The sequence below is a fragment of the Fusarium oxysporum genome, chromosome 14 (genome assembly GCF_000149955.1).
Source record: "Fusarium oxysporum f. sp. lycopersici 4287 chromosome 14, whole genome shotgun sequence".
Taxonomy (NCBI): Eukaryota; Fungi; Ascomycota; class Sordariomycetes; order Hypocreales; family Nectriaceae; genus Fusarium; species Fusarium oxysporum.
The window spans coordinates 1-12,177 of NC_030999.1; the positions used below are offsets into that span (position 1 = coordinate 1).

Genomic DNA, 12,177 nt, shown 5'->3' on the forward strand with positions numbered 1-12,177 from the left:
GACGAGGAAGGCAGAACTTACATGAGAAACGCGCTGGTTACGGCAGTCTATGCATTGCTTAGTTTGCCCAGCAGACTGCCTCTTTGCTCTGAAGGCACTCTCCGGTCTCTCCTCCCCACAACGAGCACAAACAACGAAGAGTAAATCAGTAGAGAGCTCTTCGGGGTTGAGACCGATATCCATTACTCAATCAACGAGGCCATATCGAGACCTGTCGAATTGGGGAGATGAATTGAACGCGTGGTACTGGCACAGTACTGAGTAAACAAACAATTCCAAATGGACGCAAGCTGCCGGCACTCCGCGTGAGCCTTTCAGGGGCCAGCACCGATTGGCCCCACTCTTTTGGTGCCATCAGCCAGTTGCGCGTTCTTTCGCGGCTGGCCATACAAAATCTGGACCAATCAGATTCCGAGAAACTTATTTATCCCTGTCTGCACCAAACCCTCATTACTCGGGAAAACTTATGAATTAATGTAGAGTCAGCCTTCGGCTGAATCAGACCGACCTAGACCGAGTGGCAGCGCACCCAGACAGACCAAGACCGACCGACCGGGAGCCTTGACGAACCCAAACCGACAGACCGAAGGGGCCGGTCTAGGTCGGTCGGTTTGTTAGCCACACTGGCTGTAACGGCCATGTCATCAATCTGGCAGTGCAGGCGTTCCTGTTCGGTAAGAATAAGGACGCTTCTGATGAGGCACTGCGTCAGGTGTCGCAGCTCTCATACGACGAACAGGAAGGTGCTGTCGAAAGGGCAGAGACAGCAACTACCTGGCGACAATATGGGGCACTTGGGATGCTTCATAACCTTGTGGTATGGATACGCTCATCAAGTCAACGCTATCAGGCGTTCTTGAAAGTTGCTGGGCGCATGATTCCTCAGGATAACTCAACCAGATGGAACTCTTGGTACCTTATGGTTCATGTTGCCGTCACACTGCGCAAAGAAATAAATAGCTTTCTCGACGATTACTACATGGAGGGCGATATCAAGCTTGATTATCTCCATCCTGAGCATTGGCAGGAGCTTCAGGAAGTCCACAGCTTTCTACAACCATTCTATGAGATTACTAAAGACACCCAGTGGGACAAATCATCACTAGATGAAGTGATTTGCTCTATGGATTTTCTTATCACGCACTATAAAGCTGCCATGCAGCAATTTCAACACGATATTACGATGGCCGATCGAATCATGACCAGCTGGTACAAATTCGATGACTACTACAAGCGTACATATGATTTCCAAGTCTACGCGGCTGCAATCCTGCTCCATCCTAGTCTCCGACGAGCGCATCTTGATGAGGCGTGGAAGGACCAATCGCATTATATAGCCCCGGCAATTGATGCTGTACGCAAGCTATGGGAAGGGTTCAAGCCAGTCCAAGTACTGGAAATGGAGGAGGATCTTTCGGCTTATGAGGCATATAAGAAGCGGATCTATCAGCAATCATCTTCTCATGATGAATTCGATCGGTTTATCGAGGGTCCACCTCTGCCTATCGGTGCTTCTTCCGCCCTTTCGTGGTGGCTCGAACCAACCCAACAAACATCTTATCCTCACCTACACCGCCTTGCGGTCAATATCTTTTCGATACCGGCTATGTCAGCTGAGGCTGAACGAGTTTTTAGTGGAGCGCGACGCACAATCACTTGGGACAGGAGCCGTTTATCGGTGAAGACTATAGAGTATACGGAGTGCTTAAAGCATTGGATTAAGAATGGACTATTGGACCAGGCCTTCAAGACCCCCGAGGCAGTCGGTGTGCACTAGCGAAAGGAAATTTAATTGCTAGGGGAATTTTAGCATAGTAGCTATCGTTATCCAACGTCAAGTGGTTATTGAATGGTCTTTACAAGTATTGGTAACTAATTAATCGCTGAATCACTAATTAATCATTGAATCCAAGGGCCCGATTCAATAATTAATCTGAATCCGACCTTGGATTCAGATTAATTGATTAATTACATCAGTGCTCGCTACCCATTGAGCTATCAAAGAAGTGGGTGGCTATGCCGGTTTTGCCGTTCTAAAAAACAGAGTGTCATCCAAGCGCAATGTCTATCAAGCATGCTCCCTATCCTGAACTCCAATCCAATGGCAATGTAATCCAAAAGCTCAAGTACTCGCGCAATCTCGTGCCAATTGAGCACGCTTCTTGGCGGGTCTTTCCTCTTCCTCGCCCTCTACATCTTCGTACGTCTCGTCCTGGGTGTCCAGCTTCTTCATTGCTGCCGCCGCCTCATTATCGTATCTTGCTTTATCCTGGTCGATCATCTCCTCCGGCTCGGACTCTAACGAAGCTGATCGTCTTTTGACCCCTCGGGGTATGGGCCGTTTCCGCTTCGCTGCGACATTCCGGCCCTCGTGAATCCTCTGGGAGCTGTTCAGCATCTCGGCCATTTCGGAGTATGAAATTGAGAAAGAGAGGTTGGATATCCCTTGGCGAAACTCCTCGGTCACGAAGTCATGAAGATGAAGGGTTAGGGAGCCCTGGTTGATGGGATTACCGTCGGCAGTACGGAAGGGCTAGATTGGTCAGCTCACATCTAAGAACTAGGTAGGAATAAACATGCCTCGCGTTTGACAACTTCTTTGTAAGATAATTCCTTCTCACCAGTGCCGGGGATGGGAGTATATGCCGGTTTCCAGACCGAGATAGTAGATTCCTTGTCGGTATTGAGATCAACGCAAATGACGACTTGAATGGCTGCCCATGAATAATGAATGTATTCCTTGGCAATTTTGCCCAATTGCTTCACGTCTTGCGTAAGCGCGACTTCAGCCACCACACCAGGGTATTCGGCGCCGGCAAACTGGAACTGAATATCAGGCATTCGTTTCAACACTTCATCTCCATTTTTGTCAAGTAGCTCGATATGGCCAGACAAGCCGTTGTCAATCTTGTTGGTGAAACTTGAAACTTGTTTGTTCTGGCGACCAAGGTCCCGTAGCTTCTCGTGAATGGCGATTCCAAGTTTCCAGATGAAAAATTCATGTATCGGCGACGGCATTCGGATGATGATAAGCTCCTTTTGAAAGAGGTAGTCGAAGCGGCGAAAGGTAGCCTGGATCTTGTCGTAGCAGCGTTCGTAGTCTTCGTTGCTCAATTTGGCGGTCGCCACAGACGAATGCTCTCGAACTCCCAGAAGTTTCTTCTTCAGGGTGAGCAGGTTTTCAGGCAGTTCATCGGCCGTCTCGGACAAGGAAGAGAACGAGGACGAGGTTTCGGTCGAGGCCCCGGGAGCCTGGTCGCGTTCGCCAGAGGCTGGAGGAGATGGGAGGGTCTTACGTTCGGGAGGGGTGATGATGCGATGAGACTTACGATGCGATGGATTATGCTTGACTTCCATGCTTGGGGTGCATCGCGCGTCGGCGGAGATAGAAGTATAAAAATTGCGATGGAGATGATGATGATGATGTTTTGTTTTGGTCTGGCTGAATGACGCGGGGAAACATTTGAACAAGTGGGGCGGTCTGCTTATCTTATCTGTTCGCGCCAGCAGGTGGAGAAAATAACGAAGTCACGTGCGTGCCACTGTCACGGGGTCTTACTGTTCACTATTGTCGCAGGCCGGGCATGGTCTCAATGACCCTCAGGAACAACAGCCCTTAGTAATCAAGCTGGGTGATTTAAGGTAAAACCTGTGGGATGGAATACCCCACACAGAAGAACAATCAATCAACACATTTGCTGCTGCTCATCATATTCACTCTAACCCTTTAAGCACGCTCAGTGCGACAAGTGGCTTTCAACCCTGGTCAGGGAAGACTTCAAGGGTTCGATCCATCGCTAATAGGGCAAGTGGAGCTTCAATTAAGCGTCAATTGGGTCAACCAAGGGCACTGGATCTACGATGGTGTCAGATATTGGGGTCAATTGTGTGTATTCCTCTCCGATAGTTGGGTTGGAACCGTATTTCTATCTGTTCAGTAATGACCTATCTAAGAGGTTGTTACAGTGCTGAGACAGCTCTCTGACCGGTAGTTCGGTCATCCGGTTAGCCGGTCTCATTTTCACCAGTATTCAACAGATGGATGATAAATAAGGTCCTAGGCGGTCAATTGGCTCATATGAGGCATTTTTGATCAATCTATGTTGCTGACATAAGGATCCCTTATTTGCACGGGTACCCGTGCGGGTATGCTTTGCCTTTCAAACCTACGCTTAGTCATTATTGGTCAAATTGCCGCACTCGGGTGCGCCATTATCCTCATTCCATTTTGAATAATTAAAATAAAACTCAAATGAATTATTATAAAACAAATAAAAGTATGAGCATATTTATTATGCCAATACGTATTTCATATAGAGTTTTTATAATTTAGTACATGTAAATAGATTGTTAGGTTACAGTGAGGTGCAATAAGTTTGAGGATCTTTGAAGGTAGCTGTCCCCAGGCTAGCCCGATTAGGCACGCTTTTTTGCTGCCGCTTTTGGGCGCCTTTTTTCTCCTTTCAATACACATCAACGCCACAACATGCCTTGATCATAGCCGCGATAGAGGCTTGGGATAGCCTTGAAGATCGTAGCTTAAAGAACCTCTGTGATACAATGCCGAACAGGGTTGTCGCTGTGATTGCCGTAGAAAGCTGGTATACAAAATATTGATGCTGTTTTAGCTGATATCATTAGATTAGTGTAACGGGGTTCGAACCCACGACCCTCCAGGCTTTCGTGCCTGAGGCACCAGCCTCTCGAGGGAGAATCTAGGGGTAATCGTCCAAGGGAGACAGATCTTCTGAAGCTGCAAGCTTCAGCTTTGCATACTGTTAAGACCTACCTTCGATCTGCCTAACTGAACCGAATATATTACGTTCCTCTTACAAATTTAGTCTTTTATAATACCTTTATAGTACTTTATCTTAAGGTATTCCTATTAATATATATAGTATATACTCTTTAGTTAGTTAGACTAGCTTACTAGCTATTAATACAATATCTTTACTTAAATATATCTAACCTGCTCAATTTACTATTAAGAGATATAACACTTTATAACACTTAGTATCTATACCCTACTCAAGAATTATCAGCAGAAACGCATTGCGTTTCCTGTTTCTGACCAATCACCGTCTAGCATTTTCGCCCCGTATTTTCGCCGAAGGAAACGCACTGCGTTTCTCGTACCACACTAATGAAATCAGAAAACCTCAAACAAGAAACGCGTCGCGTTTCCGTCGGCTGACCCTTGTCGAGTTCAATAAACAATTCAAACATATAGTTAGTGGTTAGGTGCGACCGTTACATTGAGCAGATTTTGAAGTTGAGGGATACCCAGCCTTGTTTTAAAACGTCCTTTTGTTGGGCGCGATGTATAGTCAGCGATAATTTCCTACTAATATTGCAAGAAAGGGGTTCTGAAGGACGGGAAGAAATTAGGTGGCAGGATACTGGACAAGAGCTCCACTTTTAGTGATCAGCCTCTTATTCTTTTTTTTTGTTTGCTTTTGCGGCGCTCTCTCTCTCTGGGCAGCGTGCCATGTCATGTTTATATTACCTATCTTTGATGATAGCCGAACATCGATTCACCCATTCTTCCTTATTATTCTTTGAATACACTGCCAATAGATTTACTCGGTTCCGATGTTTGGCTAAAGAATACTCCAATAGCCGCTTTGGCCGACACAGACCCACTAAATTCCTAAAGTGCCAACGCGAACGCGTCATTGTCATCCCGCGCGCCGCATCTCAGCCAAAACAACAAACACGAAACACCAACAACACTTCCTCTTAATCCAATGACTCTCCTCCCCAGTCATGGATAACGGACGAGAAATATCCCCAGATCTATCACCGCAACGAATTCCACTCCTCAAACCATCCCGAAAGGTCACTCCGCCTGAGCGTAAAGCGCCCCCTTCACCTCCTGCGACGGCTGAGCGCACTCGCCGCTCGACTGCCGATGGTCTGCCTCAAAGCCTTGTCGACTTCAAGCGCAAAGCTGAGACTGGTGACCTATCGCCTTTGACGAGTATTTCCCTCAGCGAGGACGATTACAGCAGCGCCCGCGAGAGGATTGAGTCTGCATTCTTGAGATTTGACTTCGAGCCGAGACCAGGTCGCATCATCTTGCGCATGCCTTCCCCGACACACGATACTTTCGTTTGGTCAATCACCAGCGCTGTATTCGAAGAGATTTCGAGGGTTGGGCGGGAGAACGAATCAGTTCATGATTTTACTTCTAAGATTTCGAGTTCAGGGTCTTCGCGCATTCTTTTGGACTTGGATGACGATGAAGCGGAAGCAGAGGAGGGAAACAAGGTGCAGACCCAGATGCGTCGCCAGCCAGACGCCCAATTCCAGCACAAGGACGCAGCTCTTCCCGGGGTAGTCATCGAAGTTTCCTACACCCAAGACAGAAGGCGACTGCCCAAGATCGCCAAAGAGTACATACACCATTCAGATGGCGACATCAAAGTCGCTGTCTGCATTGACATCAACTCGGGGAGTGAATCTACAATTTCACTGTGGAAGCCCCGCTTCACTCCAGTGGAAGACAGTGATGAAGTCACGATGCATATTGAGCAAGTCGTCCAGTCACACGTATGTTCCCTTGCCCCTGTTTTGATAAGAATTGACCTGACCCATCTAGCCTTTCCGAACAGCCACCGGAAGCCCGATGAATCGCGGCAGTAAGTTGACTCTCGATCTTCACGACTTTGCCCCCGACGAACTCGCCCAAGATTATCCAAACATTCCCATCTCGATTCCTTACTCCAAGATCTACGACTTCTTGAACACGGCCGAACAGTTACACCAGTCCAGAGAGTCTAAGAACGCCAAGGGCGTGCGGTCAACTCGGCGGGTAAAAAAGCGCAAACTGTCTTCGAGCCCGGTGGAGGAACTTGCCCCGGAGGACGAGGAGAGGTTCACAGCGAAGGAGGAATCGGCTGATGCTAAGGAGAAGAAGCAAGATGGTGACTTTGAACCGCAGACTGCGAAGAGACGTGCTTAATGTGCATGGACTTTGCTCTTTGCAGAGGGATTTAAAAGTGAGGAATGATAAATGATACCCCGTTGCTGGTTGTCTTGAAGTAGGATTAACATGAATGTTGTCTTGACGTCACTGTGTTATGAACCCCAGCGCAAGGACCATCGACACGAAGCTTTTAGCACGGCGGGATCTAAAACGTGAACATGATATCCTCAAATCGTTGCATTCATAAGACAAAGGGTTCCACTGACCAGGATTGCTTTTAGTTCTGCTGCACCGAGGTTCTCGGGTAGGAAAGAGTCTACGGAGGTGTTTTTTAGCCATGAAAACTATGTGCCCCTTAACAACTCCAAACTCGACGTCCTACCCGAACCCGATTTCCATAATCAAGCATGTAAACAAGAAATGCGCCGCATTTCCACTTCTGCACCAATCAGAATCTCCATTTTCTTACCCCGAATTTCCCCTCTGGAAATGCGCCGCATTTCCATTTGGGCCTGTAAACCGAGAACGCGAAATGCGCCGCGTTTCTTCCACGAAGGCCCGTGCCAACCATGTAGACGACGGCACTCTTAAACTTTACAGGCGACGCAACCCGCAAGCGGGTTGCCCAGAAAGAGCCTTGAGGAACGAATTTGAAGATAAAAATTGGGTAGGGGATATAATTCTCAGCGGATGACTAGAAGCTATGCATATGCAACATCAACAGGAAACTAGCTTTTTGCTGTGTTCAAGTTACCGCCGATCACACCATGCTAGGTAGTGGTTACATTAGGTCCTTGTGAAACATGCCCCACGAACTCTAAATCGACCCTACACAAAGCGGGATTCTTAAAGCGGGACCCTCAGAAAGATGAATCCCTCAAAAGCTCACGATGAGAAGATTTACGTTCGGTTCATTTGACGACAGCCAGACTTTCAGAATCTACAGACTATCACTCATTGTAAACATAGCGGCATGCCCAGTTCGGCTCCAGTTCTTTTGCGACAAGGCAGCCGAGGGGCTGAGTTTCAACAATCCAGTGCTAGAGAGCCTGATCACCGCGTATCCGAAGATCGTCAAGAATCTCCCTTCGCCGACCGTTATCGGTGTGCAATGTTGCCCTTCATGTAAGAGCACGAGGCCGGTTGTCGCGCAGTGTCCAATGTTTTGGGTCAGTTGCGGATCGCCTATCACAACCGTTCTGCAAACACCAAAGTCCCATCTTCACAAAACGAGAGATCCTCATGTGGAGGTTATCGGTAATGGCGTGTATGAGAGGGTCAAACGCGAAACCCAGTCGCGGCAAGTCATCCGAGAAGAGAGGCTGGATGCTGGGGCAGTGTACGAGGCGGAAGTTGGAGGCATATGTTGAGCGGTACGTGGAACGACTGCACAGATCGAATCGTTCAGTAGGCGCAAAGCAGTGGGATGCTGTGAAAAAGGTGACAACAGAGCGAACTGGAAGAGACGCAGGAGAGTGTGTATACAAAAAGAGGCCAGAATGGCAGGGAAAGGGTCAAACTGCATAGTTGGGTTACGTCTTTGAAACGTAGGAAACACTTGAGGACTTGAGCACAAATGCAACTTTTTATTCTTTATGGGGATACTTCTTTGGGGGATGGCGATTGCGATGTGGCCTAGTCCCGCCGTCTGGGCCTGGGAAAGGATGCAAAGTGATGCTAGACTCGCCGACGGAGATGGGGAATTAGAGGGGGAATTGGCCGGAGGATCTGGGCTATCTTCTGCAATCGATACATGAGAATGGCCTTCTGTAGGTTGCGGAAGCTGTTTCTTATATGAAGATCCCGCCAGGCTGGCGCTGTCAGAGCCTCGTCGCCTCTTAGAAGGGGTGAACGGAGTGGCACGACCCTCCCAGCGGGCGGATCGCTTCGAAGTCGGAGTAGAAGATGGCGTCGGCGTGGCCGTGGGGACGGCAGCCGGTCTCGGTAGGTAGGCCAAGTCGAGGACACGGAGGGCCAGCTGATTGGTGTCGGTGGTGCGGCCAGCGACTTTGGCAGTGATACTGAGAAAAGCTCCCGACTGAGGGATCTTGACTTTTTGCCAACGCTTGGTGGTTTCCAAGAAACAGGTGACGGAGAACGCGACTGGAGCTGCTTTTGAGGTGTCGTAGACGGATGTTTCGACGGCGAAGCAGCGGTCCTCTGAAAAGTCAAGAGTCTTGTCGCTACGAGATGGCACGAAGCCGATAATGGTCACCATCGGACACCACTGTTCTGGCAAGTGGCGTCGATACTTGTCAAAGTCAGACACGTCTCCCGGGTGACTAGGGAGAGTTAGTTGGAGCTAGATCGGGTACAGGACAAGACGGGACGTGCCTCATCAAGCTTAAGGCTTGGACACTGATCTCCAAGGCCCCGTCGGCAGACAGGGCAGTAGAGAAGCGACCGTCGGCGTAGAAGAAGGTGTTTGCCACATAGAGGTCCCTTTCTTCTCGTGTGAGATAAGCATGGATGCGGGTATGAATAGGCTCGACGTTGACATTAGGACTATAGAAGCTACTCTCCTCAAAGATGTCGACGTCGGTCTGTATTTCGACGTAGTTGGGTGCATTTTCACGACTCGGGTCCTCTGTGACGGTGTCGACGAAGTCGCGCAGGTGGATGGTACTCGAAAAGGTCGATTGTAGAGACATGCCGAACAGAAGTTGAGGGAATGATTGGAAACGTGCCACATCTCGCGCGAAGGTGCGGGACGGCTTGCTATAAAGGGAGGGGTTCCAACATGTTTGGTGAAGGAACTTTGACTGGTTATTCAGAGCATGTGACGAATGTCACGTCAGGGGATTGAACGTGAACCTTGTTCTCATTGCCAAGCAGATGATTGGTGAGTGCGACACAGGGTCGACGGGGAAAGCGTTAGACGAGGTTACTGCCGTTTCAAAGCAAGAGGGTGCTGTGTTTGCAGACTGAGGTGGGGAATACTCCCAAAGCGTTATCGAGCAAGGATTCAGGGGTTATTTGAGTTTAAGCCTGAAGGAGCGTGTCCTCCCGTAGCCCGGGCTGAGGAGAAAAACGGATAGTTCGGGTGTCCGGGATGGAGCAATGAACTGAGGTAAATGTGCAGACATTAGCACCAGACCCTTGGGGGCCAAGTGGCCTGCCATCCTTTGCATCACGATAGAACTATGAGGATAGGAAAGCGAGCAGACGTAGGCCATCATGGAGACGGAGAGTCTGTCCGATCTGTTCCGTCGCCTAGATGCGCGGAATCGCGAGAATGTGGCACTCGCCGGCCTGGGGATCCGTACATCGGCAGATATCTTCGAGGCTATACAGAGCCAGTATGAGCACTCTAGGAGTCAAAGAAATGCGGCATATGGAGGGTCGGTTGTTAGTCCGGCACTGGTAGATCTGGGCATTCGGACGTCAGCCGACATTCTAGAGGCGTTGAACGGGGAGAACGGCCAGAAAAGTGGTGATATGAGTTCTCGCCGACGTCATCGTCTTCATCGGAAACCGGGGATCATGTCATCAGGCCAGGGCCAAGTCGTTGACAGCGCGGAAGGTACGGTAGAGAATGGGCCTCAAGAAGGACCAAGGCATCGGAGTGAACTGAAGAGGTCCGGCCCTCGTAGCGACGACGGGCAGCTACCACACAAACGTCCCAGAACTGTGGAGCGCCAGGAGAGGAGCGAGTCTGAGCAGGTGCAAGACCTCGCCAACGTGCTGGGTGTGTTGGAGGAAGACTTTGCAGAAAAGGAGCGGCTATCTGACGACCAGACATGGTGTACGCCTGTGAGCCACGAGAGAAAGGCGAAGACGGTCGAGGAGTTCTACAAAGCGTTCCACGACATGAGAACGCTGCCGGTCCTCACCTGTATGTTCTGTTATCGTAAGCATAGCAGAGCTGAGTTGCAGTATGTTGACTGGGACTGGTGGGTGGCAAATGCCATCGAAAAGCGCGACGGCTCACCTTTCAAGTGCGTTCAGTGCTTCCCTGTAGGACAGAAGATTTTCGGGTGCGCAGACTGCGTGGGCAGTGTGGCTAACAAACCGACCGACCTAGACCGGCCCCTTCGGTCTGTCGGTTTGGGTTCGTCAAGGCTCCCGGTCGGTCGGTCTTGGTCTGTCTGGGTGCGCTGCCACTCGGTCTAGGTCGGTCTGATAGTCCCATACCGAGGTTCAACCGGTGCAATTGAAATGACTCCCTGAATGCTTACTGGATACAATGAAACCCTTTCTGCTATTCTACGGAGGCACTACTAACGAACTTAGACTACCAGCCCTCTCATTAGCCACTGTTTTTGAAGCTGATCGGCCTCGACTACCTCAGGTGCTAGCCGGTTGCGCTCATCCGTGATCATTTTCTTGGTCTGGCTAAACACCCTTTCGCATTCAGAACTCATGCCAGGAATCGAGAATAGATCTAGCGCCATTCGATATAAAACTGGATATTCCAATTGATGTCGATTCCACCATTCAAGAGGGTCTGCAACATCGAGATCATGAGCGTAAATTGGCCGTGTCTGAAATATGTCAAGCTCGCTAACTGCCTTGACCTTCTTCCGCTGCGTATTCAAGGAGCGGATTGATCTTTTCCCAAATGAACTGTAGTCGTTAACGTCAGCTTCAATCTCATCGACTTCACCTTCCAAAAGCCCCGCTTGAGCTTGAGCTTCAACTTCAGCCTGTCGGGCGTATTCGCCAAACAGGCTACCCACAGCGGACTGCATGTCGTTATACCATTGCGGTCTATCCATCGCGGTTTTCCAGTGCCGCTCAAAGTAGTCATACCCATATGATGGGTGAAGGGCTAGCGCTGCTCGGTAGACAGGTGTACGGTCCGATTTGACGTAATAGTCTTCAAGCTTCGCCCATCCGCAGTCGATTCCCGACTTAAAATGGGAGGGCTCCTCGAACTGAGTTTCCTCCGCGGCCTGCTTGAATTTGACAAACAGGTAGTCCATTGTCTTGAGAGTCTCCCACACTGCACCATGCCCGCCCTCTACGCCCGGTTTACTAGCGTTGCCCTCCATAGTCTTCGTAAGGATGTAAAACGGCTTTAGGAAGTCGTGGAAGCGCTCTAGTTCAGCCCAGTCCGCAGCGTTGAGGAAATCCTTCGTTAAGTCACGGTGGACCGGATCATTTTTCGGTTTTTGCCAACGGGATTGATAGAGTTCGATAGCGCTGCGCAGCTCGAGTGCTAGGATAAGTCAATCTGGAGTCAGCAAATGCCCAACACAGGTGACAAGGGCAGAATGTCATACAACGTTTGATCATATTGTAAATTG

The 12,177-nt window shown here is 49.5% G+C and overlaps 4 protein-coding genes across 4 annotated transcripts; 2 read left to right on the forward strand and 2 right to left on the reverse strand.

The window, feature by feature from the left end:
• Nucleotides 1–493: 493 nt before the first annotated feature.
• FOXG_14134 (uncharacterized protein) lies at nt 494–3,525 on the reverse strand. The gene is made up of 2 exons (XM_018394202.1): nt 2,581–3,525; nt 494–2,533 (listed from the first exon to the last, which is right to left on the reverse strand). The coding sequence occupies exons 1-2, from the start codon at nt 3,355–3,357 to the stop codon at nt 2,123–2,125; spliced, it is 1,188 nt and encodes a 395-aa protein (XP_018253755.1). The 5' UTR covers nt 3,358–3,525; the 3' UTR covers nt 494–2,122.
• A 1,805-nt stretch (nt 3,526–5,330) lies between these two features.
• On the forward strand, nt 5,331–7,250 carry FOXG_14135 (uncharacterized protein). Its single transcript, XM_018394203.1, has 2 exons — nt 5,331–6,552; nt 6,602–7,250. Exons 1-2 carry the CDS (start codon nt 5,767–5,769, stop codon nt 6,962–6,964), a joined length of 1,149 nt encoding a protein of 382 aa, XP_018253756.1. The 5' UTR covers nt 5,331–5,766; the 3' UTR covers nt 6,965–7,250.
• Nucleotides 7,251–7,706: 456 nt separating this feature from the next.
• On the reverse strand, nt 7,707–10,726 carry FOXG_21449 (uncharacterized protein). The gene is made up of 2 exons (XM_018401787.1): nt 9,263–10,726; nt 7,707–9,210 (listed from the first exon to the last, which is right to left on the reverse strand). Exons 1-2 carry the CDS (start codon nt 9,577–9,579, stop codon nt 8,169–8,171), a joined length of 1,359 nt encoding a protein of 452 aa, XP_018253757.1. The 5' UTR covers nt 9,580–10,726; the 3' UTR covers nt 7,707–8,168.
• On the forward strand, nt 9,992–11,109 carry FOXG_14136 (uncharacterized protein). Its single transcript, XM_018394204.1, has one exon. It carries the CDS (start codon nt 10,106–10,108, stop codon nt 11,039–11,041), a length of 936 nt encoding a protein of 311 aa, XP_018253758.1. The 5' UTR covers nt 9,992–10,105; the 3' UTR covers nt 11,042–11,109.
• Nucleotides 11,110–12,177: the final 1,068 nt, after the last annotated feature.